Source organism: Taurulus bubalis, assembly GCF_910589615.1.
Source record: "Taurulus bubalis genome assembly, chromosome: 21".
Lineage (NCBI taxonomy): Eukaryota > Metazoa > Chordata > Actinopteri > Perciformes > Cottidae > Taurulus > Taurulus bubalis.
Genome location: NC_136609.1, coordinates 11,666,434 through 11,694,348, shown reverse-complemented (window position 1 = coordinate 11,694,348; position 27,915 = coordinate 11,666,434). Strand labels below are relative to the sequence as shown.

The window sequence follows — 27,915 nt, the reverse complement described above, 5'->3', positions numbered from 1 at the left end:
AAGGAAACAACTGCAAAGGTCCTTTTGCCCAAAAGCCTGTTGTTGTTACGTCTAAGTAGCAGAAGGCTGGATTCGTAGTAGAAGTCGTCACTGTGAAATCACATGTATACGAAGAAAGGTCATCCAAAAGATATATAACATGTAGAGTTGAGTGTAAGAAGCATGAGATATCGTAATGACATCTACTGTTATGCTCCAGAATAATCCACAAACCAAAACATCCACTCTCTTTTGGAGCTTTCTGCTGGTCGTCATCAGTTGTGACGATATGGCCGTCACAAAGTCCGCTCTTCAAATGTCTCGTTTTGTCTGACCAAGAGACCAAGAGACCAAAAACCAGCTGAAAAGCTAAGAAAATGACAGCTGCTTATTAATTTGGTCTTGTTCAGTCAAAAAGAAAAACTTTCAATAACTCAATTTCTTAGCTTTTTAAATCTCATTTCGTTTGAAAAGACAAATCCAGATCACGGACTTCTGAAGAAGAGGCAGATGTGATCCCATCAGGATAAGAATCAGCTGAGAGATCATTGAATCCATGTCTATCTCTATCAAACGATGAATTTCTGAAACGATAAGTATCCGACAAACTCTCCGGGCCGCGTTTCCGCGAGTGTCGCTGCTGATAAAGCGGTCGGGTGAAACCGCTTCTCGGTCCGTCTGTCAGTCAGCAGCAGGCGGAGTGGAGTGACTCACTGCTTTGCAGCGGATGGAGAGCAAAAGTAGCACACAAAAAAGTGCGAAATCAAAATGACTCATTTCACACTCGTTTGCCCCCACGTCTGCGCCGCACTCCCCCAATTGGTTCAGGCAATTTGCTTAACTGTTGGTGGCGGCTGCTGTTTGAAGCTCCCATCGTTGTCGTGATCTCATTGTCACGGCCTCGAGGCAATCTTATCAGCGAAGAGCAGCCGCAGACTGAATCCCTTTTTTGAAAAGGCTGCGTTTGGCAAACACAAGATATTCAATGGGTGTAATCCAAAATCCTAGCAGCAGTATTCTGCCGCTGGAAGCGAAACAACAAGTCTCAAGAGGGTTGATATGGATGCAGGATGGAGGCGAAGCGCCATCAGAGAGCAGCTCCATCCTGAGCCTTGCTCTCCACGGAGCGCACAGCCCACTGACACACTTTCCATCTGCTCACAATTTGGGAAACCTGTACTGACAATGACTTATTTATGTGACAAAACTGCCACGGCTTCCAAGGCGTGAGACATATTTCACAACACAGAATGGAGGTACAGGGGATTATTGTGCCCTTTTCCCGTGTCAGAGAGATGATTTCCCAGCATCCAATTCATGTTTCTACCTGGCAACCAGAGTTTTCCTCGGCTGACCTTTTGTGTTACGTTGTCCTGATTTGCCCTCCATTTTTTGGAACAGGTCAAAGACAATAAAAGGTCGGAAACCCATCCATGCTTTCCCTCTTTTGGCTCTTTTGGCTTTTCCCAAAGAGATTCAATGGTGCTCAGTTGTAATCAATATACTCCCGATAGAAAATATTCCAAAAATGTTTCTTTTACTAATATTATCCGTTACACATCAAACACATTTGCGTCTCATTATCAGTTAAAGGGTGTGGCATGACATTCCAATATGTAAAAACCTACTAATATCTATGAAAAACAGCCTTCACAACACATTCATAAAAGCATTTCCTTTTTCATAACGGAGCAAACTCACCTGAAATCTCTTCTTGGACCAGATTTTCTTCATCGCTTGCGAGTAGTGCGTCCTGTCAAGCGTGCACGATTACCTGTGGCATGAGCTCACAAAAACATCCCGACAACCCCAGTAAGCCCAGGGTGTGGCATCAGCCAAAAAAATAATAATAAAGATTACAAAAAAACAGGATTGAGCTGCCTTTTTGTGCGTGGGTGTGTTTAGCGAGATGGGGGGAAAAGAGAGAAGATGCAAACAAGCCGGAGCCAGGTGTCTTTGTGTCTGAGCGTGGATCCGCTGATGCGAACAGCGTCCCTCCTCTCCGACGTAGACGTAGACGTGAGAGGGGCAATTCTCAGCTGGCTTGTCCAACCAACCCCACCTCCCTCTGCCCGCTCCGCCTCCACCGAGAGCACACTCAGTGCAAGAGGAGGAGGGGGTTGCAAGTCTGAGCATAAGGGGTGTGTTGTTCTTGATTGCGGTGATGAGAGTGGTGAATAAGAGGAGGAGGAGGAGGAGGAGGAGGAGGAGGGAAAAGATGAGGAAGAAAACAACTGGCTTCCACAGAGCAGGGTTATTCTTTTGAGCAGCGGGAGGGAGAGAAAGAGAAAGATTGAAGCAAAAGAAAGAGTCAGAGAGAGAGAGAGATGGACAAAGAGGAGAGATGGAGAGGCGAGAGCTAGAGAGGAGGTCGGCGGGGAAAAGATTCGGGAGGGAGGAGAAGGAGGCAGAGATGACAGGATAGAGGGGATGAAATGTCCAGACGTTAAAGAGGGGGAGGGGAGTGAACTATATCTCCATTTCCTCCTGAATACAAACAAAAACAAACCCTCTCATCATTCTCACAGCCTCCACCTCTCAGTCTATTCCTTGTTTTCCTCTCCACAAAAGCCCATGTGCTTTCAGTTATGTATCTAAATGTCTGTTAGCTTTAACGGGTCGAGGTTACACAGCCTCCAGTCGCCGAGGGCTGTTTAGACTCCAAGAGCAAACATCCCCCGACTGGATTACAGCGTGATGCATGCTCCCTCTCCCAGGTACCTTACAAGCTGCAGCCACACAATAATAATCAGTTTCACTACGGATTCGTCTCCTAGTCTAATAAATGATGGGAAAAATAAAGCAAAATGTTCATTTCTAAAACACACTGCATGTGATATAGGACAGGAACAGATTGGAGTTGATTTTGCCCGCGTATGTTCGCCTCAATAAAACCTTATTGATATAATACTCTACACAGAGGCCTTTGTATTATAAAACACTTTCCTTCAGCACGTCTGATTTGTCGAGCAGACGTGACGAGAATATGAACCGCCTCCTCGCCATCCTTCAAACCTCCCGTCTCTGAAACGCACTCTGACTCCTTAATTGTTCTCTCAGACGCGTCTGTTCTCCATCACATGAGCCTAAACATAATCACAGGCAGGTTTAAGTTGAAGCAGTCCTTCTCTTCCACCTAGATGCAGTGGATTTTCACTTGTTATTTTAACTATTCACCCTCGCCCGCCTCTCACTCCTCCTCCGTCACTGAGAGGCAGAAAGTGCAGCGATCGATACCAGGCGCTATGAGCGTGATATGGGATACACCCCCAAGTAACAGTTTCAAATGCACCCCGGATCAATGAGCTCATCATAACACAAGATTCCATGACCATCGCCCAATGAGAGGGCGGCACGGCGGTGAGGCTTCCACTTGCTTGGAAATATCTCTCAAGGGGCTGTTTTTAAAATCCACGAGGACTCAGCTTCCACCGATCTCTGGATGGAATATCATAAAATATCAGCCCTTGAGGGAAGATAATTAGATTTTATTGGTGCATGTCGTTTATCTTCCTCTGAATCTGGTTTCGTGTGATGGCTCAGGAGGCCACATTTTCCTAACCCTGCAGGATGCACAGACTTGGCCATAAGCCGATCCTCCTTATTGACGTCTATCAATACATCAGACGTGAATCTCCGTTGACGAGCCTTTAAACGGCTCTGCTGGAGCAGCCTGCCAAATTTGGCTCCCGCGACCTCAACACAGATGGAGAAATCAAAGACGCCGAATGAGCGCTAAAACAAAATCTTTGGACAGGTGAAAAGCGGAGCGCGCCGTGGTTTAATTTTCTTAAAAACAACCATCGAGTGAGGAGACTTCACAGAGACCCATTGATTTAGTGACAGGCGCTGCTTTCTGTGGAGCGGCCTTGATGGATGCCTTCCAGCCATGCGGCTTCATCAGCAGCAAGTCTGGCAGAATCTCTCTGCACCGGAGAGCAGATCCTGCTGCTGGTTACATCATCACACCGCTCCTCACACCAGGCCTTCCAGATGCATGCATGAGCTCTGGAGAGAGGCAACCAGTCTTCTGCATGGAAAAGAAAAAAGCAGCTGCTCATAAACCAAGCAGGAAGTCACATCAAAATGTACAAAGACTTTGGAAAGCCAGCGTCAAAAACATATTGATACCTCCCAGTATTGTCTCCCTGATGCTAAACAGGTCTAATGATGCAATGCTTACATAATCTTGCTGCTTTTAAATTTGATTCTCTCTCATCAGCAACCGCCACCACCAGTGTCTGGACTCCACGGGGGCATTCATCTGTTCTCTCAGCTTATCATCTGCCACGATAAACAATTATTTCTCAATTATTTGATCTCTTCTGGTTGAAAGCCATGCTCAAAACACGGTTATGTTCTGCATGAAATCTTCAAAATCTCATGTTGGTATCCAACACAAATTCTGGCGAACAGATTTCTCCCACTCGCCCTCAGGCGGTAAACCTCGGCTGCACTTGTGTTGGATGTTTTGCTTTGCATGTGAGCGTTGTATTAAAAAGAGACACGTGTGAAGAATGTGAGCAGCTCGGTTGTGAACGCATTGGAAGACGGGAGCCTCCATACTTTTGGCGGCCGTTCATCCCAACGAAGGGGAAAAATGCTCATATCGCTGAGGCTTCTTCCTTTGCCCCCCAAAACCCTTCAGAGGCAAATGTGGCCAATGTTGACAGTCACACTGCAACCCGATCCTACCAACTAATCCTCACCGAATCCCTGAGGGTTCCTGTGAATGACCCGCAGCAGCGGGATGGAACACAAACACACCGTTTTGCCAGAGCAAACACCGGGGACAGCGCTCCATGGCTTTCCCCCCACTTATTGCCTCAGCTGGCCCGGGAGAATAGAGAACCTAATTAATCGTAATGTATACTTAATCCACTTGAACGTAATATTTAGAGAATGCGGAATCATCAAGCAGCTATATAGATTATTTCTGCCCCAGTATGCCAACGTGAGACAGACTGGGTCCAGAGGAAATGGTGAGAACAGGAATGCCGTGCTATAACAAGCATTGAGTTTGCAGATAGAAAACTATTAAATATCACATTTACATCAAGTTTAACTGACAGTTTTGTAATCTTTGTTGCATTTAAAGTCTCATTTTGTCCCGGCCCAAATACATACATCTGTCACACGTAATATACATTATTTGCATGTATTATTTCCCTTAATAAAACATTTGAATTCACATCACCAATGTAAACAAGCCATTAAAAGCATCAGCAAACTCTCACATTTAGCTATTAGTCTAATGGCGCTCCATGTATTTATACACCTGTAAATGAGTTTGGGAGTCTGATTTCAAATCTTATTATCTGGACTTCTGGGGGAGGGACACTTCTGTAGTTTCCTCCTTCAGTATTTAAATGTTTGAGAGAAAACAACAGATATCCTGAGTGTTTATCCACGTATATCTGCGGCACAGAAGACACACTTTCTGAATCCAATTAGGCAGCGGCCTCAAGTGTGTGACCTTGTTTTCATTTCCATTACAGCTGTTCCACTTAGTCGAGTATGCATTTGATAGATTCCCTGTGATCCTCCGCTATCGTAGTCCATGTTTTGTGTTCAGCTCCCACTCACCTCTCTGCTTCTTGCTTCTCGGCCCACTCTCGCCTTCCCTGCCGTTCCTCAAAGCTCGCCGTGCGTCAAGCAGCTCCTTCCGAAACATCGCGCTCGTCTTCCTCTGTACGTTCCTTTTCAAAAACACGACTGGCTGGCTACTTCTGCCCCAAAGATCTTCTCCTCTCTGCACAAGGCCTTTCCATTGAGACAAATCATTCTCAAAATCTCTCCAACAGGACCATTTCCCCCAGTTTCATCTTCAATATCTCGTCTTAAGATGGCTGCTGGACCTTTTACCCCTTATCTTCCCTATGTCTATCTTTTTTGCCCTCTCCCCCGTCTTCCCCCAGTCCTCCCTAACGTTGACTGCCAACTTCAGCCGTCTATTTCCAGTCTTGCGTAGTACAACCCCTTCAGTTGTACTGTACTTTCCCTTTGCACCCCTCCGCCTGCCCCCGCGCTCATAGCAGGAGGTTTAACACAGCGCGGACACAGAAACCGGACGACCTTTGTCGTCCTCTGCGGGTCATTCTGCTTGGACTCCAGGGAGCTGTGAGTCTCGAGTACAATGTTGTTATCACACCTTTAAGCACCGGCTACAACCGCACAGCCTTTATGGGACGGGTGCAGCGGTTACAGGTCTCATTCATGAGTCTTGTTGCAGGTTTTATAACAGCTGATCGCCTTGTTCAGTAGATCTGAGCCCTCTGTCGACCGGTACTGCTTTATAGAAGGGGATGCAACACAATAAACAAGAACTGGATATATCTTGGCCTCAGTTTCTTTAACTTTGAGTAAGCGCAATATGAAAATGCTTTTCGAAGAAAACGTGAACAGCAGGTTCAGACGGTTATCGTTATGTGCGTTAAAAAAAAAGCAGGATGGTTTGGAAACTGTAGCATATACTGTATAAATGTTGACTTTATCTAAAGCAAATAGAGTTAACGATGTGTTAACTCTATTTGCCAAGCATACACAGTGAAGACATCCTCTCCTGTTTGCCCACCCTCCCCTCCTTCATCCAGCCACCTTCACACTGCATCTTCGCTTCCTCAACCCTACGCATATAGACTCCTCCTACTTTTCCACATCCATCCATACTCAACGTCCAATACTTCCCTAACAAATATCTCTAAATCAAACAGTTGCGACGTGAAGTCAGTTACACAAAACAAAGAACACAGAAAGACAGATTTCTAATGAAGAGGATGCATACATCTACAGGTGTTTGGAAGCTGGAGAAACTGGAACAGAACTTTGCTGTTTTCCTGCTCTCCTCTTGTCATGTTGTCCAGACCCACAGGCTGGAAACCACTGCTTTAAAAAAAAAAGCTGCATCAGAAACATCTTATAAGTAATTGTCTGGGACATTCATGCCCCTGCATGCGTCACAATATGATAATAACCTTTTGTAAAAGGAGCTTTGCTTCTTCCTCAGAGCATGAAGATGCCTGACAGCATGTTAATCAGAAGCTGTACTCCAGAGGCTGACGTCAGAAAAGTGGTCTAGACTTGTGACACAGCGGCGGTGGTTTCTGGTTGGTGTGATCTCTCGGGGTGATATCTTAAAGCGACAGACCCGACTGGCTAACGAAGCGATGCTCAAAAGCTAATCGCGCAACAGACACGCGCACAAATACACATCCACCGGCGCGCACACACCCAGCCTCTCTTTCATCACCCGGAGCGTGATTGAGAGTGGCAGCGCCGCGTCTTGACCGTGGCGATGCTATAATTATCTGTGATGTCTGCTGGTGCAACCGGAGAAGGGGCCGGCGGTGTCCACACATCACTAGAGCACGAGCCCTCTGGCCAGCACGGCACATACCAGGCCGTAAATAACCACGGGGAGAGGTAGAGGAGGGGAGATGCAGGAGGGAGGCAGAGGTCAGGGAGATAGTAGGGCTGCCATGATCCAGAAAATGGATAAAAACGAGGACATAGTGGTGAAAAAACATGATATTTTGCAGCCTTTTGCCCGTTTGCCATTCATGTAAATAACATTAATATACCAAAGGTTAAGAAACAAAGAGACAGGGCTGTTTTTAAGTCTTCAAAAGCAAATATGTTCAGGTCCAACTGGGGATAATTAAACTGTCATGTCTTACATATGACATCTCCCTCATGTTGCATGACTTTATGCTTTATGAAGCGACGGTAGTGTCCACAGAATCCTCAGAAGGACTGCAAAGATTGAAGATCAGTCGGCGGTTCCCAGTGGGCGACCACTTCGTTCCCAGGTCTATTCAATGCATACGATTGAAAATTCAGTATTTAAGTTTCACAGCTATGCAGGGCCGATGTCTTGTTTATGTTTTATTGTTCCAGGATTCCCGTGGGCAGGACTAGGAGGTTTTTGTTTTTAGGTCAAGTCTTGGAGGATGAGGTCTCGAGTAAGTCGAGCTTAGCTTACAGCTCTGGGCACAGAGAGAGAGGATTAAGACTGATTTAATATAAATAGGGAAAAAAAGACCAATAAAATGCATGTGATCTGTGCAGTCTTTTAGCGCTGCAAGATGAAGCTCATTCATAACTTGAATCCAGCTGAACACAAACGAGGAGACGGTGAGTGAGAAAAGCGATGCGGATCAGAGAGGTGAAAAACTAGAAACCGACGGCGGATTGCAGAAAGAAGATCAAAACCAGGAGAGCGAGACGGAGAGGTGCTGAGTGATGTGCCAGCTGGACGCTGGGTGCCAGTTCATAGTGTGAGAGCTGCTGACATGCGAGCCCAACTTTCTCCACAGGCCGAGGCGACGAGACCGTGATCAAATCCAGCCTGCAAAACAAGGAGCGCTTCATTCCGTACCCTACGAATAGGAATCTGTCACTCAAGTGGACGACGCACAGTCAGCAGTATGTATACCACCGACTACGATGTTAACATCCTTGTGAATGCAGTTTGTGAGCCGGCTCTAAAAACATTTTCTGCTTATTAGGCCCTTAACAAAGTAGAAAATCAGCACCCGATTGGATTAGAGGTTTGGATGTAGTTGACGGCCGTTTCAAAAGACTTTAACACGATGCAACTGCAGTGCAGTGTCACCTGAAGCTGCACAGACACATGCTATGCTCATCAGGCAGAGGGGACAAGATAAACTGGGGAATAATGGACAATCCGGTCAAATCCATCCTGCGAGAGAGCGAGACCCTAAAGCATTTCCAGACGGGTTAAAAATGTATTATCTCACAGCTCACTGCTAAAAATTTCAAATGCAAATGTGTCCGCCATTGCAATAAAAAAATAGTAGTAACTCCGATCTCTGTCCCGGTTAGTAGAGACTTCCAGCTTCCTCAGTAAACACAACAAACAACAAGCTAATATTCAGTTGTGCAGCTAATAGAGGTGCAGGTGACCCTCCTCCCATCCAACTAGTCTCTACTTACATCCACAAGCTAATTTTAAGCATCTCCCAGTGCTGCTCTGCAGACATGGAAAACATAGCTTCTGTCTTGGATCTACGATTGTTTTGTCTGGGTGAGCTTTCCCTCACTGGGAAACTCTTTCAAGAGATCCAATATCAACGGATCAAGCAACTGTGAACTGATGTGCCAACATTTGTCGTGAAGAAATACGAGATGATTTCAAATGTGTTATCGGTCCATTTGAGGACCCGAAAAGAAACTATTACCAAACACATGTGAAAAGCTTTGAGATGGAATGAAATGAAAATGTCTTCCTGTTAAAGAAAGGTCAGGTTGCTTGTGATTACCTTCCCCGAGGTCCATAATGGCCAAGACGGCGCTGCAGCGTGCTTCTCCCAGCTCATTGGTCGCCACGCACGTGTACAAGCCTGCGTCGCTCATGCGGCAGTCCCGAATCCACAGCCCGCCCGAGTCCTGGGCTTCCGACGGAGGCAGCGGCTCGTCGTTGTGGTACCAGGTCAGCAAAGGTTTGGGGCATCCCGCCACTGACGCCCTCAGTCGGATGTCACAGCTCGTTCCCACTGCGGCTTTGCGGAGTTTGCGGGTGAAAACTGGCGGCGCGGGTTCTTGCTTCGCGACATCGGCATCTGGAGAAATCTGGTTCTCTGCGACTTTGGGCCTCTTGAGACCGGGACTGGATCCGGGGCCTTCTGCCATCTCGGTTTCTGTCAGGCTTCCTCACGGACTCCACTTTTTATCTGGCAATCGATCGGGTGATCAAGCTATTGGAGGCATCTTCTGAAAGACTCCATGGCCCTCGGGGAGTGCAGAAGATGCTGGGCTGTGTCACTGGGGACTGCAATGACCAGAGCACATCCATTAGAATGACATCGCAGTTATGTTTAGATACGGTCTTTGATCACAGACACTGTTTGCTGCTCATCACATTCAATATAATCGTCCATTTATTCAAACGGCTTGAAACAGACATTGTTATGACAAGCGCTCTCTTGCAGTAATAAAGACTGTCCGTAAAAATGACAGCATTGGTGTGCAAAACACTTAAAGAAAACAAGACTTTCTACATTCAGTGAAGGGTGCTCCATGCATTGCACAGGTCAGAGTCTACATAAGCTGTGGAAACTGTTGCGTAATGTCTTCTGTTGCTCTTAAGACGCCCACTCTGAGAGAATTACTCAAGTGATATCACCCCGGTATCACAGCTTTCGCTTCGTGACAACACGTTAACAAAACTTGCGTGACAAATTGTGGATATGGAATACATATATATATATATATTTTTAAAGAAGTTTGATCCATACTGAGGGCTAAAAGTCAAGACGTCTCTGGCTCTTTTTCTGTTTCCTGCAAGTCCCCAAAAACCTCCCCAAAAGATCCTAAAGTAGTAGTGCTGGTTCTGAAGCAGTAGTAGTAGTCCCGACACCTGAATCCATTAAAACGTGTCGAGGCGCTACTGGTGAGTGGTCTTCCATTGAAAACGATAGCCAGGGGTGTAATGTCATAAGTCATAAGTCATAAAAGTCTTCAGGTTTTTCCCTACCAAAGAACTTGGACACTGAAGGCCAGGATTTGTTTTCCATGAATCTCTTTCTATTGCTAACACAATAAGTTGCTGCTTTGCGTGTCTTAGTCCTACTGATGAGAGCAAAATAATGATTAAAAACCACGATAACACAGAATGCCATAATTATTAATCAAAGCAAAGCATTTGGATTGGCTGCATATGCACATTTATGATATCCCGCTAACATGCCGATCCAAAGAGTCTCCTAAAATAGACTTTACCCGATAATAGAAAGAAATGCATCTTACCTCACTTTTGCCCTTAAAGACGAAAGGAATCCCTTTGGACATCCCCGCAAAGTCCGAGTTAAGGTAACAAGATCCATGGGGCAAAATACTTCATCTCAAATCATTTGCTGAAGCCCGTGTCTCTGCGTGTCCTTCGGCGAGATCGAGCTGCAGGTGTAAGTCCCTGTAGATCAAGTAGCATTAGCGGCCGCGGCCGTGGTTCCTTTCAACAGCTTCTCCACCGAAGACTGCTGAGGCACAGAGAGAGATCCTTTCCCCGAAAGGTCATCCACTCAGGCCTCCTGCTCCAGTCTTTTCACTACAACTACAACTACATTTGAAAGAAAACCCTTGACAAACCTTTTGAGCTTTTTACAACTTACAGCAGCTCATGTTATCTCTCTCTCTCTCTCTCTCTCTCTCTCTCTCTCTCTCTCTCTCTCTCTCTCTCTCTTTCTCTCGACCATGTCACTGCCCCCCCCCACCCAACTCCCTCAGGTTGGGAATGACAGCTGCACCACCAATAGGTCACATTTCTTGGGCTGCCATGTACGCCCCCCCCCCCCCCCACACACACACACACACACACACACACACACACACACACACTCTCTCTCTCCCTTTAGATAATGTTATCAACCAATGTGTGTGTGTAAGTGAGGACATGTTGGTCCTCACTTTTGGAAGCTTCAAAAGGCATGTTAGAGGGTCCATGTTTAGGCCTTGAGTTGTGATGGTTATGCGAGTGTCCCCACAAAGGTAGAAGTGCAAGTTGTGTGTGTGTGTGTGTGTGTGTGTGTGAGACAGGAAAAGACAGCGTGTGTGACAGTTGGAGTCGCTATAAAAAGAAAGTCTAAGAATAAAAACAGGACAGTGATTCATACAACTGTAGGGCAGTGATATAACAATACAGTACATTGCCCAACACATTTATATTATATTCAACTTCGGCCCTTTCAGTTCATTTGGAGCGTTCTTGCATATTTGCTTTGCATGTGGTATATTTGTATGTTTTTCTACACATACTGCTTTTCATTTTTAACTATTTTAACAGTGGCTGAAGACATAAATGTATTTACGGGAACAGATTGGGCCCAATGGAGGCTCTGACAGCTCTGCAGAGCTGCAGCGGGGGACGAGGCTTAGCGCTGGTTGAATGGTCGGTATTTGCTTACGCCTGTATTCTCAATTTCCCCCAAAGGAAAAGTGTGTTCAAACTTGTCTTTAATAAGCTGTCGTACCCTGAGGTGTACTGACTCTGAGCAAAGACAAAAAAGATGTTGTCAACAGTGACGCTTGCATATGGTTTGCATGGTTAGACCGGCGAGGGATGAAGAGACTTGTGAAGACAGCGCAGATAACAGGAAGGAGAAAAGCCAGCGCCACAGAAGCGCATGCGCACTTACTATCTCATAATTATGACTTTTATTATATAATTATTATTTTTATCTCATAATTTTGACTTTCTATCTCATAATTATGAATTTTGATCTCATAATTCCGACTTTCATGACGTGTGTTTGCAGCACAGACAAAATGTTTCTTCTATTTTACCAGATTTGTGACTGATATTGTCTGTGCATAATTCAGCTTGCTCCTCTCATCATTAACATTTGTCCCAATAACTCGATATGAATAAGATCTGAATCTAAAATAGCTAAACAGGAAAGAAAACTAGATCCATATTACATTTATTTAAAGCCTAATTCATTCAGCATTTAATGTGAGAAAAGTAACCTGATTAAAAAAAGATGAATCTGGAAAGACAGGTGCTTTTCTGTGGTTATGGTCATATCCTGATTGTTTGAGTACCGGCTATTATTTGGTTAATGGGTAAATGTCCCGGAGAAAAACAACATTAATAATAGGTTGGTAAATTATATTTTCACATCCCTCATTTGTATTCACAGGAAGTCTAAATAAATTATTTAAATATAATAAGTTAACAGCAGAACATGAATAAAAAATAGAAGAATAAAATGTATTGTACTGGTCAGATGTGACTTTAAAGAAGAAGAAGACAAAAACACAATTGTTAGTTTCACTCTTTTAATATTTCATTCCAGCATATTATTTTTTTCTGTGTATTTGGAAGAAACCAATTGATGAATTGGATATAAACAGTTAGTTTTCTCCTAAAAAAGTTACAAGAAAACTTCCTCAGGCATCACATTATTAATCCCTTAACTGTTTATCTCACTCCCCAATCACGCACAGACATAATCCACAATGAGGTACATGGGAATGTTAAAGTGAGGAACAGCTGGTCCCAGATCATCAGCGCTGGCTGTAACTGAACAGTCTTTACGCCCGTTGCACCTGAGGGGTAAATCCAAAGAAAAATAAAGTTACTTGAAACCAGTCATCTTGATGAACAACTATTTGTTCTGTATTAATAATAATAACATATTCAGTACAAAGAATATTCCCTAAACAAATACATACTTGTCCTTCACGCTTCTTCCAGCTGAGTAACTTGCAGAGAAAGTATAAACCAAAGGTTTCTCTGTGCAGGTGTTCTCGTCGAAACGCCCAAATTTGGCAGTCATAATTTCAATGTGTCCGCTTTCTGAGGGCGACACAGAAGACGAGATGTCACAACACAGACTGGAGCTCAAATAGAACAGGCAACAGTTGATGCAGCTGGAATGATAAACCCACAAAAATGTCTTGACAAACCTTAAAATAAACAAATGATTCTCTTATTTTACCAGTGTACAACAGGAAGTATATATTTATAGATTTAGATGGTCTTGATTACACAATTGAAGATTAGCATGAATACATTTATAGCAAAAAGTGAATATTTCCATGCAGACAGGAGGATTATTGACATGTTCCCTTACCGCACTTGAGCTCTGCAATTTGGTTTTCACACGCAACAACGGTCTGCAGGCCTGTGAAACCATCAGGAGAGAAGGTCAGACCAGCATTCCCAACTCCTTCAATACATTCTGCTGCATGTCAGCGAGTCCTCTGGCTGCTAAAAACACTCACCAGCTGGTTTCATTCCACACTCGTAGGCGATCTGAACAAAGTTATCGTGTGAGTTATCCACCAAGAACATCTGGCTATGGGGCTTGGGCAGTCGGCAGCGTTCCAGATGGTTGCAGCTGGAGAAATATTGGAAAAGGTCAGAATATTGCACAGTCAAGATACTTGTCCCTCTCTAATATTCATGTAGGGATCATTTAAATAACAACATTGCACCTTTTTAAATAAACATGCTGGGTTTTGGTTTGGAGTCCATTTCTATCCTCGCTCCACAAAGTGAGCGACTATAGTAAATCAACAAAAGGATAACGTACACGAGCTTCACCCAGCCTATCATGGCCAAATGGAAGGCGTTCCCATTGGAGACCCTGGCGGCCTTTTTTCTGTCAGCGCAGTCGGCATCGCTCTCCTCACCAGAGCTCATTTCCATCACTTTCATTATCTGTCCCGCAGCTGAACGGACACAAAACACGGACCACAATAATAGCGATGGGTGAATCCCGAGAGAGGAAAAAAGGTGCTGCTAATAAAAGGATTTAGTTTCTTGTTAAAGATAAATAAACAGTCAAATACATACGGCATTGCAGCTCGTTGTTTACACCAGGACACGCCACATCATAGAGGAGTTCGGCTGCAACACATGAAGAAGTAGAATGACGTACAGTGAATACAGTATACAAGAGATAACAAGTAGAAGTATATTTAGATCAAGTTGAATGAATACAAATTTAAAAATAAAAGGCACAAAAGTAAATAAATGAAGGACATCAGAAGTCAGAGGATCGTAGAACATTGCAATACTTTACCTTCAGATGTCAAACACCAAGCTGCAGCCAGGACTGAAAGATATAAAGCATTTCAAATGTAATTAATTATATAAAGGACACGTCACATGATTTGGTCCCAAGTCACCCAGTTCCCAGTTAAGGAGCATTAAAACCATCACGGCAGGTCGGGTATACTCACCGGCGATGATGGTCACTCTGGTGGAAAGCATCTTGTCAGTCGTAGTGAATGATGATCACGACACAGCCAAACGCAGCGTTTTATACTAGTTCTTCTTCATCACACCCAATCCTGGACGAGGACGGCAGGCAAACCCACAGTAAACATCCCTGAGGACTAACGGATACAGACCTGTACTGCCTGTACAACATGTAAATTGGTACTTGATGGGTTTACTGCATGCACTGAATGACATCATTAGTTTTCAGTCTGTCTGTCAACAGGAGGCACACATGTTACATGTAATAATAAGTTCTGAATTCTCCAAAAAATATCTTTCCATATAAAAAACCCCAGTGACTGATCATGTTTCTTTTAATTATCTGGTAGCACTTTATAATAACGCTATTTAGATGATAGATGAGGTCACAGAACATACTTAACTTATGACTCGTAACACCTGAATTAATCATGAATTGCAGTATTAAAACACGTTTCTGTCCCAAACATTAGTGCATATCTTTAGATATGCACTAATGTTTGGGACAGTATGTTTGGGATAATTGTTTGGGATAATGTTTGGGATTTATACATATAAGGATTTATCCTTATATGTATAAATAAAAGCATGAATGAATTACATTTGAATAATTGTTTTTGCATTTACTAACACTTTGTAAATGATTTTAGTCCTTAATACTTAATTTACAAACGGTGAATCCATCATTTATAAAGTATGAAAACCCAATCATGACATGCATAATAGTCAAGCTTATTAATGAAGACAAAAACATTCATAACTGTATTTATGAATTGCTTACTAATGAATTACTAATGAGTGTTCATGTTGGAACAATGCTTTATCAGTGGTGAATTAAGAGTTTATTTTAGCCATAAGGTGCGAGTGGCAGTACTGTAAGGGCGCTGTCAGGCCGACTGCAGCGGAGGTTGGAAGCAGGTGGAGGACGACGCGCCGCCACCGATGTAAAGAAGGGCTCTCGCTGCTTCTGTCCGTCTTTCCTCCTCCACGACGTTCAGAGAACTTGACTCGCGTCGGGAAAATACCGACGTAATTATCTCTCACTAGAAATGATCACGATGTGTGAGCAAACCCTTTTCATGCCTCATCTTAGTTTCCGGGTTTATGCACTCGCTCCCCGTTTAACTAGTCTCTCTCTGAGCGTTAACTAGTCTCTCTCTCAGCGTTAACTAGTCTCTCTCTCTCAGTGTTAACTAGTCTCTCTCTGAGCGTTAACTAGTCTCTCTCTGAGCATTAACTAGTCTCTCTCAGTGTTAACTAGTCTCTCTCTGAGTGTTAACTAGTCTCTCTCAGAGCGTTAACTAGTCTCTCTCTCTCAGAGCGTTAACTAGTCTCTCTCTCAGTGTTAACTAGTCTCTCTCTCAGAGCGTTAACTAGTGTCTCTCAGAGCGTTAACTAGTCTCTCTCAGTAATAATACTAATGCTAAATAGTGTGTAGTTGTTATAAAGTGCTGCTGTTAGTAACCTGAAAAGTAAAAAGGTTGACAGCTAGCGGCCGTGATGAAAGTCATTTAATCCAGTACAAAGACTGAGGCTTGCAATATAGACAGTGATGAGTGTAGAGAGATACATGACGGGTAGGAACTCTGTTTTCATCCCCACTAAAGCTCAAAGAAATCCAGAATAACAACATTACATATTCATATTTGACGACCTTTGGCTGTATGATGAGGTGCAGATTATTTAGGATAATGATCTTTCTTGTCTTTGCTCAGAGTCAGAACCTCAGGATACAACAGTTTATTAAAGACAGGTTTGAACACTCTTTTCCTTTGGGATCTCACATCTCATAATTATGACTTTCTATCTCATAATTATGACTTTTTATCTCATAATTTCGACTTTCTTTCTCATAATTTCCAGTTTGTTATCTCATAATTATGACTTTTTATCTCATAATTATGACTTTCTATCTCATAATTTCGACTTTCTATCTCATAATTATGACTTTTTATCTCATAATTTCGACTTTCTATCTTTAAATGTCATAAACAATTAATACATATATGTATATATATATATATATATATATATATATATATATATATATTTTACTAGTTTGATTTATATTTTAAACCATATAGCATCTTGAGAGGTTAATTCTTGGCCTTGTAAATAGTGGTTTCTAGCTCCACGTTTAGGCTTTCAACCCTACCTCACAGTCTTCAGTTTCAATTTTAACTTTATTATCTCAAAATAAACTGGGTTTGCAGGCAGGAATCAAACACACAGCTTTCAAGAACAAACTGATGACAATGAACAGCAATGAGGTCAAAGACATCAGAGCAATAAAGCATGAGAGGAAGCTCAGTCTTCATGACATTGTTTTCTCCAAGAAAACGGTGCACCTTCCTGTTCTGATGAATACCATCAAATGCAATTCAAAATTGCAAAACAAAGTGTCTGTGAACATGTGCTCTTTGGCCTGTTAAATTAAATAGCTGATTAAATGTTCTCATACAGAAACATATGTTATGAAAACATATTTCTGAGACTTATTCAAGGCCAGTCAGATAAAGAGGGCCGAAGGCTTCCCTTACAGTAGACAAAGACTTTCTGTTCATTGGGAAACAGGTGTGAGATATGGCCGCTATGACCAAGGCCAAGTGTGCATCATTAACACTTGAGGGGGTAAAACAGCTCAAACCTTTCATTATTATTGTGAAACATTTATTATCCACCATACTCCAGAATAGGTGTTATTTTATTAGACTAATATGATCCAATATGATCTACTAGACTTGACACTCACTGTGCAGCAGAGTGTGAAGGACCTTTCTAATCGCACCTGTCCATGCTTGACAATAACAATGCACATGTACACAAGGACGGTACACACACACACACACACACACACACACACACACACACACACACACTAGAATATGCAGACACATTCCCTTGCTGCTGTGTGAAACAGTCACAGAAACAGTTAATGCAACATCCCCACCGTCAAGGCCATCCTTTGCTATCTGCCACTTATGTGTTGGAAACAAAATGCGTTGCTTGCAGACTTCACTCAGACTCAGATAGCTGCGGAGCCAAACAAATGTGTGTGAGAATAAGGAGAGTCACAGACGAGGATCACTTTTCTGGAGCTAATGGGACCTCCATCTTTATAGGAAGGCTGTGCGTCACTGGAAAATTGCCAGCCTTCAGTGTTGGACTCTTTTTGTTGATCAGAGGGTATCTTCCTGGCCAACAGTGTCAAGTAGCGGCGTGCAGTGCAGTCATGGTGTCCTGTGCTCTCTTCCTCCTGGGCCCTCTGTGGATCCACGTTCTGACACACGCCTGCAGGGGAGAGGAGCTGTCCAGAGAAGCGCTGTTGTCCTGGTTCAGCGAGCGGGTCCTGGAGGGCCTCGGGCTGGAGGAGCCTCCTCTGGCCACGGTGCAGCGTCCCGATCGGGACGTGGCACCGCCAGAAGCAAGGCGTGCACCCCGGAGGGCCAGCAGGACCAGCAGGACAGCGTGGGTCACCCATCAAACCCGTCCGGCCCAGGACACATCTCAAATCATTCTCTTCCCCGGCTCTGGTGAGAAGCTTTGCTGCTTTTGTTTCGTCTTTTGACACAAAAAACACTCTTTATATGTTCACTCAAATCCTTTTGGATCCTTAATTCTAAGGAGAAAGTGTGTTTTTGTCATGTTAGAGAAATTATTTCATTTTCTGGGGGCGAAGGACTGAAATGAAACACACCCATAATATAAAGAACAATTACGTTCCAAAGGTAGCAGCGTTTTATCTGGTTTGACTCAAACAACAAAACCGCCCAAATCATGTGAACATGTATATGTTTCTTCTATGAGGTGCTTGAACACAAGACATAGAGACTTCTGTTCCTTTAAAACTACACTGTACTTTATCTTAATTTCACATATTTCATACGGCAGTAAACTCACTATATTCATGCTGCAGATACAAATAAAGCAGATTACTTGCACTGTATCATGATATAAGGGTTTTCCAAATATATATATGAGTAAGCAGGTGTCCTTTCAGTGCACAGGGACAGTAAAGCCACTGTGTGTAGATTACAGCAGTAACTTAACAGCAGGCTGGAAAGCTGTGTAAGAGAACAGTATGAACCACTGGAGGGCAGCAGAAACAAGTCTAGATAAAAACTTATTCTCATGGCATGAAAGACGTGTGTTGATCAGTCAGACAATGAAGCCTCAAACAAAGCAATAAACTGCTTTCTGTCTCACTCACTCAGACTCATCCTGTGCCTCACCTGACTCTCCTGGAGGCACCACCAACTTCACGTATTACTTCCAGCCCTCCATGAACAACCTGGAGATGCTGGTCACATCTGCCCACTTCTGGTTCTACGCAGGTGAGGGAGCCAACTCCTCCACCCAGCTGTTCATCCTCACCGCCGCGCAGCAGCTTCTTCGGGCGGCGGAGGCTGCGCCGACGACGAGCCCGGACGGATGGAGCACCTACCGCCTGGATCCGAGCCCGCTGGCCTCTGTGGCCGAGGGGCCCTTCCTGCTCCAGGTGCGCTGCCCGGCCTGTCAGTGTCACAGCAACGAGCCAGACAAGACGCCCTTCCTCCACCTGCGCGCCCAGCCGCGTGGCCCCGTGCGCTCACCCCGCCGCGCGCCCGTCACCATCCCCTGGTCTCCATCCGCCGTCGAGCTGCTGCAGCGGCCCTCTCGGGACAGACCGGAGCACAGTCACTGCCTCAGGACAGAGATGGAGGTCAGCTTCGAGGAGCTGGGCTGGGGAAACTGGATCGTCCATCCAAAGCTGCTGACTTTCTACTACTGCCACGGGAACTGCTCAGCCGGGGATCGAACCACCGCCATGCTGGGCATCACACAGTGCTGCGCGCCGGTCCCAGGGACCATGAAGTCCCTGAGGATCACCACGACGTCCGACGGCGGGTACTCGTTCAGGTACGAGACCTTGCCCAACATCATACCTGAGGAGTGCACCTGCATCTGAACGCTTAAAGGGCCAGTACCCCCAAACACAAAGGACATGAGTTTAGTGTTCTGCCATCCAGCAAAGCGAACACTGTGCTGAGGTTTTGAGATCAGTTTTTCCAAATGTAATGTTTCAAAAGCACAGATGGGAATAAATTACACATAATTAACCTCCATTGTGTTTACAAATTTGAACTAATAATATTTCAGATACCTCTTGGACCAAGTTAGAAAGCGTGAGGCCATTTGGGTCAACAGGCCCTTCAAAGATCTGCACTGGTCTTACTAATCAGACTTTAGTTTTCTTGTATTTAGCTATGCTCTGCTATAAAACTACTTTGTATTGCTCTTCATTGGTGTTGTGATTCTGACCTCTAGGGGGCAGTCTGGCTCTACTTTCACATCAATGCCTTCTCATACAGTCTGACTTCTGTTGGCGATACACGATATTAAATCATTGATTTGAATACAAATAAATTCATGGTTTCATTTCTTTCGTCCCATTTACACAAACATATATGTGCAGCAACAGAAAGAGCCGAGTCCAAAGCATAACGTTCAAATATATTTATTTCCTCTGAAGACAAAATAATCTCTACAGTTACAAAAACTACAAAACATACAATACAAAAAAATGTTTTTAACCATTGACGAAATATCATATTCAAAAAGGAATGTCGTACCTTGCCGCGAGTAGCAAAACTGGAAGTGAGATGATTACAAAAATACAGCATCAAGCTGCTCTTTGGCACCGTAATTTCATTGTTTCAGCCAAAGATCATGAAGCCATCTGAGAGATTATGAAAAAGTGTGAACTCTGTATGAACACTGAAAGCTATTGATCAAAAGCCTCGCCATGAATTGAAGATTATACGTGTTTACATGGCACCGGGTTGCGCGTCAGCAGCCAACTGTCAACCTTTTATTTATTTATTTGATTCCCAGGACATGAAAGCGTCCATGTTTTGCACAACGGAGGGCTGGTGGCGCACGTCAAGGATGGAAAACATGTCTCACCAAAGAAGAATGTAGATTTAAAAAAAGACAAGGGTGGAATTTCATTGTTGACTGTAGCGCAGAAGACAGATGTTTCCAGCCGGTTAGCAACAAAACCCCACAAAATATGAAATTGTTCTTTTAATTTCTGCAAAGATGAACCCTGATGAATCATAAGCGATATACTAACATCCTGGAGCCTGCTTTCAGAAGTCGTGTGAAACCGCTTCCCTCAGTAACTAAAGAGTAAATATTCTGGAATAGTAAAACCGGTACTGGTAAAATATATGGAGTGCTTTATACGAATTGATTGTACAAAAAAAAAAAAAAAGGTTTTAGGAAATTCCTTGGAAGATTTCCTGTCGATAAAGAATTCAAGCATTTCCCAGGTAAACATTTTGGCCGATTAGAGCAAATAAACAGGCTTCAAAAATCCTGTCAAATATTTCTGAACTGGTGGCGGCTTGTGGAGAAGGAGCATCGAAACAACATCAATCTGTTTAAATGAAACATGACTCATCAGGCGCAGGTCGGGCCGCGGCGTCGGAGGTTCTCCCTCCGAGCCGCGGCAAAGAGCCGGCGTCTCTAAACAGACTCGCCTCTTGAGACGAAGACGACAGAGCACTCGGGCCAGGAGAGTTTTAAGCTTTCGATTATCCTTACAAGGTCCGGAGTGGACGAGGATTATTGAAAGGCCACGAAGACGCAGAGAGGGCGGAAGAGCGGGGCGGAGGCGACGTTTCCCCGCCGAAGGCACCGTCCAGGTTTGGACGCAGGGCAGCAAGCAGAACTGGAGATGTGGCCGGCTTTCAAGTTTAGAGTCGTGGAGATGAACCGCTTGTCACAATACAGCTGGGTCAGCATTCTTTATTTGATTTTTTTCTGACTCACCTCTAATACTGAAAGGCATATTTCTCCCATCCACACACACACACACACACACACACACACTTTGGTCTCCCTCAGTGGTCTGACTGCACTCCCATATGTGTAAGGCCAGGAGGAATGGAAGAACAGACGTTGGAGGCAGGAAGCACGTTCAGTCATGTATTCCTAGGAGGAGGAGAGACAAAACAGAAAAGCTGCAGCATGTTTGTTCACTTAAAACCAAACAGGGTGGGTAACAAGGTGTTTCACTGACCTGAGGTCAGGCCTCATGGACATAAATCAGAGGTATGTTGACAATAGAGCTGAAACAATAAATCAGTGGACAGAATTATCTGCACTATTGTGATGATTGATTTAACTGATTCCTAGTTCAGAAATGTACTTTGTTTTTGTTAAAAAAAGGTTGGCGATACTTTTTTTTTTTTTACAGTTTAGGGCGACTTGTTTTGTTCACTCAACACAAAAGCATGAATGATTTTCCATTTTCAGTCTGACAAAAAACACAAAAGTAGTAAATCTTTAAAACTGGTGAATATTTGACTTTTCTCTGGATGAATAACTGAAATGATCAACTTACCAGTCGGTTAAATTACCAATTAGTTCCTTTACTACATCAAAACTATATCAAACTGCCTGTAAAAACACATCACACGAGCTAAATGTGTACTCGTGTGCTCATTACCTTTCTCGCTCGCCTCTTCCTGCTTCTCCTGGGCGAAGTTGAGGCGGTTCTGCTCGACGGCCGCCTGTGCCGCCGCGTTGGCCTCGGGGCTGCTGCTCCGTGAGGGGCTTCGTTCATCCGCCTGGTAGGCCAGGTCCAGGTGCTGCTGGGCCAGCTTCAGGTGCCTCCTCAGGCGCTCCAGCTCCCTGGACGAGGGCGCCTCGTCCCCGAAGCTCTCCCGGCCGGAGTCTCCGATCGGCGAGTCCCTCAGAACGCCCTTCAGCTTCTCCTTCTTCATGGTGGCGTGGTACCCCGGCGGCGCGGTGGGCATGGAGCGAGAGGACGAGGGAGGCGGGGCGCGGGAGCCCAGGGCCCGCTGGCGGAAGGTGTCGCGGATGCCGCTGACCCCCAAGTGGATGATTTCAAAGATGGTGAGGAGCAGGCAGAGGAAGGACACCACGTACATCACCACCAGGAAGATGGACTTCTCCGTGGGGCGCGACACGAAGCAGTCCACGGTGTGCGGGCACGGAGACTTGGTGCAGACGTAGAAGGGGATCACCTCGAAGCCGTAGAGGATGTACTGCCCGAAGAGGAAGGCCACCTCGAAGGACGTGCGCCAAAGCAGCTGGCAGACGTAGACTTTCATCAGGCCGTCGCGCATGATCCGCCGGCGGCCGTCGTGCTTCTTCTCCGAGCCTTGAAAATAAAAAGAGACCCGAGGGTAAAGCAGGGTTCAGACACATGTTGACCAAGGATTTCATGACTTTAAACCAAATGTCCATGACAAGCATTTAGTGAAATCTGGGTGTAAACAGTAAAAAGTGAGTAAATGTAGTATTTAAACTAACAATGAGAACACAAAGCATACAGTAAACCTTAAATGACACAAGTGAATGAGACAATAGTTTGATTAAAAGAATAAACATTTATATAGATGCCTGCTTACATTTTGAGTCTTTCTTTTAAAAGCATATTCATTATTTCAAACTCAGCGTAAATGAACGACATGAACACATGAAGTAACCATTTTAAAATTCCAGGACTTTTCCAGGTTTTCCATGACCGTATGAACCCCGTAAAGAATCTGAAGAGTTGGAAACTGCTTGTGATTGCTATCCCGCTTCTCAAATCTCCACCTCACTTTTTTCTGCCTTGTCGGGTTTGTCTTGTTCAATCTCCTCGGCGATCATGGGGTCTTCCTCGCCGTTGTCCTCGGCCTCCTCGTAGTCCCGGACGGCCCCGCGGCTCACGATGGGCATCCTCTTCTTCTGGCTCCGGACGGGCCGGTACTCGCCGTCCTCCATGCGGGCGATCTTGTGCATGGCGAAGCCCAGGTACATGATGGTGGGGGTGGTGATCATGATCACCTGGGCAAAAAGAGGACACGCCCTAGTTTAAATCATGACTGTAGATCATAATCACAGTTGACGGGGATCACTGCAGTGATGAGCGGCTCACCTGAAAGATCCAGAATCTCACGTGCGAGAGCGGCGCGAAGGCGTCGTAGCACACGTTCTCGCAGCCGGGCTGCAGCGTGTTGCAGACGAATTTGCTCTGCTCATCGTAGTAGATGGTTTCCCCGCCGACGGCCGTGAGCACGATGCGGAAGATGATGAGCACCGTCAGCCAGATCTTCCCCACGAAGGTGGAGTGGTTGGAGATCTCGTCCAGCAGGCGCGTGAGGAAGCTCCAACTCATGGTGCCGAGGTGACCGGGGAGCTAAAGAGCTCTGGAGGAAACACAGAAATAACGCTGATGTCATGAGCAGTGAAATACCTTTTTAATGTTCATGACCCACCTAATGCAGGGACTTGTAACTGCTTTGCAAACATGTGTTTTTTTTACTGAGCAAACTAGCAACCTTTGTGATACATGTGTTGGCAATTTAACATTTATTTAACTCAAACTCCTCTCAAATGTGGACATTTGCATTTTTTGAGTGTTTCCTGTGATGTTGAACTGAATATATTGAGATAAAACCAGACATTTAAACATATTGTCTTGGACGAAGAAAACTGAATAATTATTTCTCAGACCAACTGATTAATCCAGAAAATAAATCAGACAGATATTCCCCAGGCAGAACTGAAACGCTCTTCACTGAATTAATAGGAAGTGTACACATGCGTCAGGTTCACACACCAACACACTGATTAAAGAATGCACGAGCAAATACAGCCATGCAAGGTAAACCTCAGACCGCAGGGCTCAGGAATAAACACAGCCACATGCTTTGTTGTAATCAGACACAGATCTCTCAGACATGCAGGTATCCGTGTGAGAACTACACAACAAACTAAAAGCATCGGTGGTTCTTAGAGCTCCCTGAACCCGCTCAGCCTGAGCCGCTTCATCGCACATCAAAGTGCTGGGCTGCAGGACTTGTGGCGCTAAAGCCGTGCACGTGGTGAGGAAAGCACTTCCTGCCCCGCTGCCAGAGGTTATCGCTTTAACTTCTTTGAGAAGCACAGTGTGAGACCGACATGAAGAGGAGAACTTAGCAGGTGCTTTGCCAGGTCAGTGAACACAACAGGAGGTTACCTTTTCTTTTATTAAAAGGGGATCACTGATCATTTGACTAGACAACTTCAGATTAAAAAAAAAAAAGAATATATTAAGTTTCTTTCTCTAAATCCAGCCGAAAAAGTTGTTTTGAAGCCCATTCGAGTACTGAAATTAAATACGACAGGTGAATTCTAAAAGGGATCCAGGATCAGTTTGGTTAAATATCTGGACTTTTAAACGCCACAATAACTTCATATCGTAGGACACAACGTAAAGCCAAACGGACTCCTTGCCTCTTCGTCCTGCGCCATACTTTAAGAAAACAGGGTGTAGTTAAGAAAATAACCAGCATTTCATGACTCATTGGAACAGGACAAGGCCGTGACAAGCATCTGCAGACACGTCTGCTCGGATTAGAGCTCGATCCTCAGGCCCTCACTCACCAGGTTACTCATCCGTTCCCTTGCGAAACCCTTCTGAACGCTTGACGCCTTCAGATGGTTAGCCATGGTGAGCCGACTTGCCTGAGCAGGAAAATATAACTAGACCTTCATGTTAAAAATACTCTCCGGCTACACCAAAAGCTATGAAAACATGTTCGAAGTCGGCTGGATCCGGATTCCAGACGGGTGGAAATTACAGGCCTCCGAAACACTTCTCCCATCTAAAAGTAAGTCGGAGACGTTTCCTCGCTGCGAGGGTGGAGACGGACACGTTATCTCAGAGCCTCCCGTGTGGGAACGCTTCATTGTTTGAGAAGACAGACCCTGTGTGTTTGTGACCCTGAAGTAAAGACGAGGTGGGAACACGTACAGCTGCGAGGTGATGCGTTTTACCCACCATGTAATTATGAACCACACCTATACGGAGGAGGCGTTTCACAAAATTAAACATCCATGTTCGCTTCTCACAGATGAAAAGTGCTCAAATCCAAACGCCCTTCTGACCCCCAATGAGGCGGATTGTCCCTTTAAAACACAGAAACTCTCCTTGCGATCCGATATCCAGTCTTATAGTTATGAAACGTCAGTGGATTCGTCAGTAGAACCAAAACAGTTTGACCTCTAAGGAGTTTGTGCCAATTTCTTATCAAACTATAAACAAACGTATCGCCTTCAGTCGCCTGGACGATCTACACCTGCTAGATAGTGGAGACGCCTTGTCCTTGCAAACAGAGGTGAGAGACGCAGTAGTTCACTTCTCCAGCTTTGTTTTTTTACTTCTTCTAAAAACTCTTTTATATATTTCTTCCTCCAAGGGCTAAATTAATCTCCGACAAAAAGACAAACTGCGATTCGACTGTTTTACATGAAGCGTCACAAACATGATGTTTCTTTGGTGTCTTTCTGCCAGGAACTAAAAGAGTCGTCTCCTGACAGTTTGTGTGATTCCACCGGTCATGAAGGGAACTTTTCCTTCTCGTGGTTTAAACCCCGGACAGCAAGTGTGACTCCTCCACCCATGAGTTCAGGGCCCATGAAAGGTTACAGAAGAGGTTTAAGACTCCTTGTAAACACGCTGCAGAAACCCTCCTCTGGAAACAAGACGAGAAGGAAAACAAACAATCTGTCGGACTTGGACAAACTGCTTTTGGCTCAAAGAAATTAAAACTTTGTTGTTTTTGTCAATGCCACCCTCCCAAAAAGCTAACCAAAGACAGCTTTCAAACAGTAGCTTATTTGCTCATGTGGGCTAAACCCAGCTCAACTGATTTAATGGCTTTTCTGCTCCAGGAGTCACTGGGCTCCAGGAGGAGATGGAGGGGGCTGGAGAGCTTTTTGGGCAAAGGATCTGGACAAAGCGAAGGCGAGCGGACATTCCTGCCTAACCAAAAGCAGAGAGCTGGGTTTTAGGGTTCAGGGAGCAGACAGAGGGCACATTAAGCCCCGCGCAGTCTGGGACAACACCAACACCTCACAGGTCAGCCCTGCTCCTCTGTGGGTCACAAACACACGCACATCCAGAGGAGACAGGAGCTCATCCACAAGACTGGGTTCTCCTGTTCTGTTCCAAATAAACTGTAGAAAAGAAGGAAAAGAACAGTTGAAAGGAAGGTTTTAAAAGATCCGTTTGAAGGCTCTGGACACGCTTTGCTGAGTCAGACGGAATTGTTGTGGAAAGTGTGGCATTCCTGGAGGAAAAGAAAGTGCTGCCAAGCTTCAGAGGGAACAAGAATCCGGTGAGTTTAGAGGATGAAGCCATCATTTCAAAAGAGTCAGACACGAGCGGTTTGGAAACTTTAAAACCAGGAGAATTAGTCATTTACAAAAAGGCAACAAGGAAAATCACTGCAATGCTTCAGTCTGCGGTGTGAGTGGATTTAGACCTTCGGATGTGGCAGTTGGTAAAAACAGTTTTGTTTGCGCTTATAACATCTGGAGTGGAGCTAACGGGACTTCTAACAAGGTTTACAGGTTATTTCTTCCCTTCAGAGCAAAAAAAACAACACAAAAAAACGACTTCGCAGCGACTCACCGCACTCTGGCACGCGCTCTCCAAAATGTCGTTACGTGGAAGAACCCACTTTGCAAATGTCCAGACGGCACTCTGCGAGTTCACTGAAGCAGCAGAGGAACTGAACTGCGGTAACAATGGCTCTCCTGCCGCAGAAACACCGACTCCTGGTCCCGGTCCGCGTGGCTGCGCTCTGCTCGCGCGCTTAATTGCTCGACCAGCTTTTCCTAATTAGCGCGCGCGCTCACTTGGCTCCTGCGTGCGTCCGCGTCCGAGGCAGTCCTTCAGTGTGAGCCCATTCAGCCCGCGTTGACCCCATGTGTCGGGGTCCCGAACAAGAGGACAAAAGAAAGGATCTGTGATTCCCGCAGGCGCCTGCACTCCTCCTCCTCCTCCTCCCCGCACCACCTCCACGTAACTCGGCCCCATTCAAGAAGAGGAGGCCCCTCGCCTGAAACCCGAGATGCCAGACTACCGTTCTGCCCTCCCGACGGAACTATGGGGATCCTATTATGCGTTTTTATAATATGATGCTATGAAGCGTCACATTAAACCTCAGGTCTCCACAGAGTTTAAAGACACTCACAAGTTACCACGAGGCACAGTAAAGCCTCCTCCAGCTCCATGCAGCTCCCCATGCTGGGTGAAAGGACATGTCTGTCTACAACACGTTACAGTGCATTTTATGGACATGCATTCCTTAAATACCGTGAAAAGTTGGTTAAGTTTATAGAAAATTGCAGACACTTTAATATGAGACGTCTCCAAACACACA

At 44.9% G+C, this 27,915-nt stretch overlaps 4 protein-coding genes across 4 annotated transcripts in view; 1 reads left to right on the top strand and 3 right to left on the bottom strand.

Moving 5' to 3' along the window:
* The window catches only part of spega (striated muscle enriched protein kinase a), a gene marked incomplete at its 5' end in the record, with an annotated part of 39,414 nt that extends 29,784 nt beyond the window's left edge, over positions 1-9,630 (bottom strand). The window contains one exon of the mRNA XM_079236893.1: positions 9,261-9,630. Within this exon, the coding sequence (XP_079093019.1) occupies positions 9,261-9,630 (370 nt within the window). The remainder of the gene's footprint in view (positions 1-9,260) is intronic.
* A 3,133-nt stretch (positions 9,631-12,763) lies between these two features.
* Positions 12,764-14,739, bottom strand: LOC306752732 (L-rhamnose-binding lectin CSL3-like). Its single transcript, XM_079236526.1, has 8 exons — positions 14,686-14,739; positions 14,526-14,558; positions 14,297-14,350; positions 14,034-14,172; positions 13,723-13,838; positions 13,572-13,622; positions 13,171-13,294; positions 12,764-13,044 (listed from the first exon to the last, which is right to left on the bottom strand). Exons 1-8 carry the CDS (start codon positions 14,714-14,716, stop codon positions 12,933-12,935), a joined length of 660 nt encoding a protein of 219 aa, XP_079092652.1. The 5' UTR covers positions 14,717-14,739; the 3' UTR covers positions 12,764-12,932.
* Positions 14,740-17,936: 3,197 nt separating this feature from the next.
* On the top strand, positions 17,937-19,652 carry inha (inhibin subunit alpha; the record flags this gene model as incomplete). The annotated part of the gene is made up of 2 exons (XM_079236920.1): positions 17,937-18,237; positions 18,919-19,652. The coding sequence occupies 2 exons, from the start codon at positions 17,937-17,939 to the stop codon at positions 19,650-19,652; spliced, it is 1,035 nt and encodes a 344-aa protein (XP_079093046.1).
* Positions 19,653-20,191: 539 nt separating this feature from the next.
* LOC306752754 (gap junction gamma-1 protein-like) lies at positions 20,192-27,361 on the bottom strand. Its single transcript, XM_079236555.1, has 5 exons — positions 27,162-27,361; positions 23,640-23,910; positions 23,323-23,548; positions 22,200-22,877; positions 20,192-21,682 (listed from the first exon to the last, which is right to left on the bottom strand). The coding sequence occupies exons 2-5, from the start codon at positions 23,877-23,879 to the stop codon at positions 21,669-21,671; spliced, it is 1,158 nt and encodes a 385-aa protein (XP_079092681.1). The 5' UTR covers positions 23,880-23,910; positions 27,162-27,361; the 3' UTR covers positions 20,192-21,668.
* Positions 27,362-27,915: the final 554 nt, after the last annotated feature.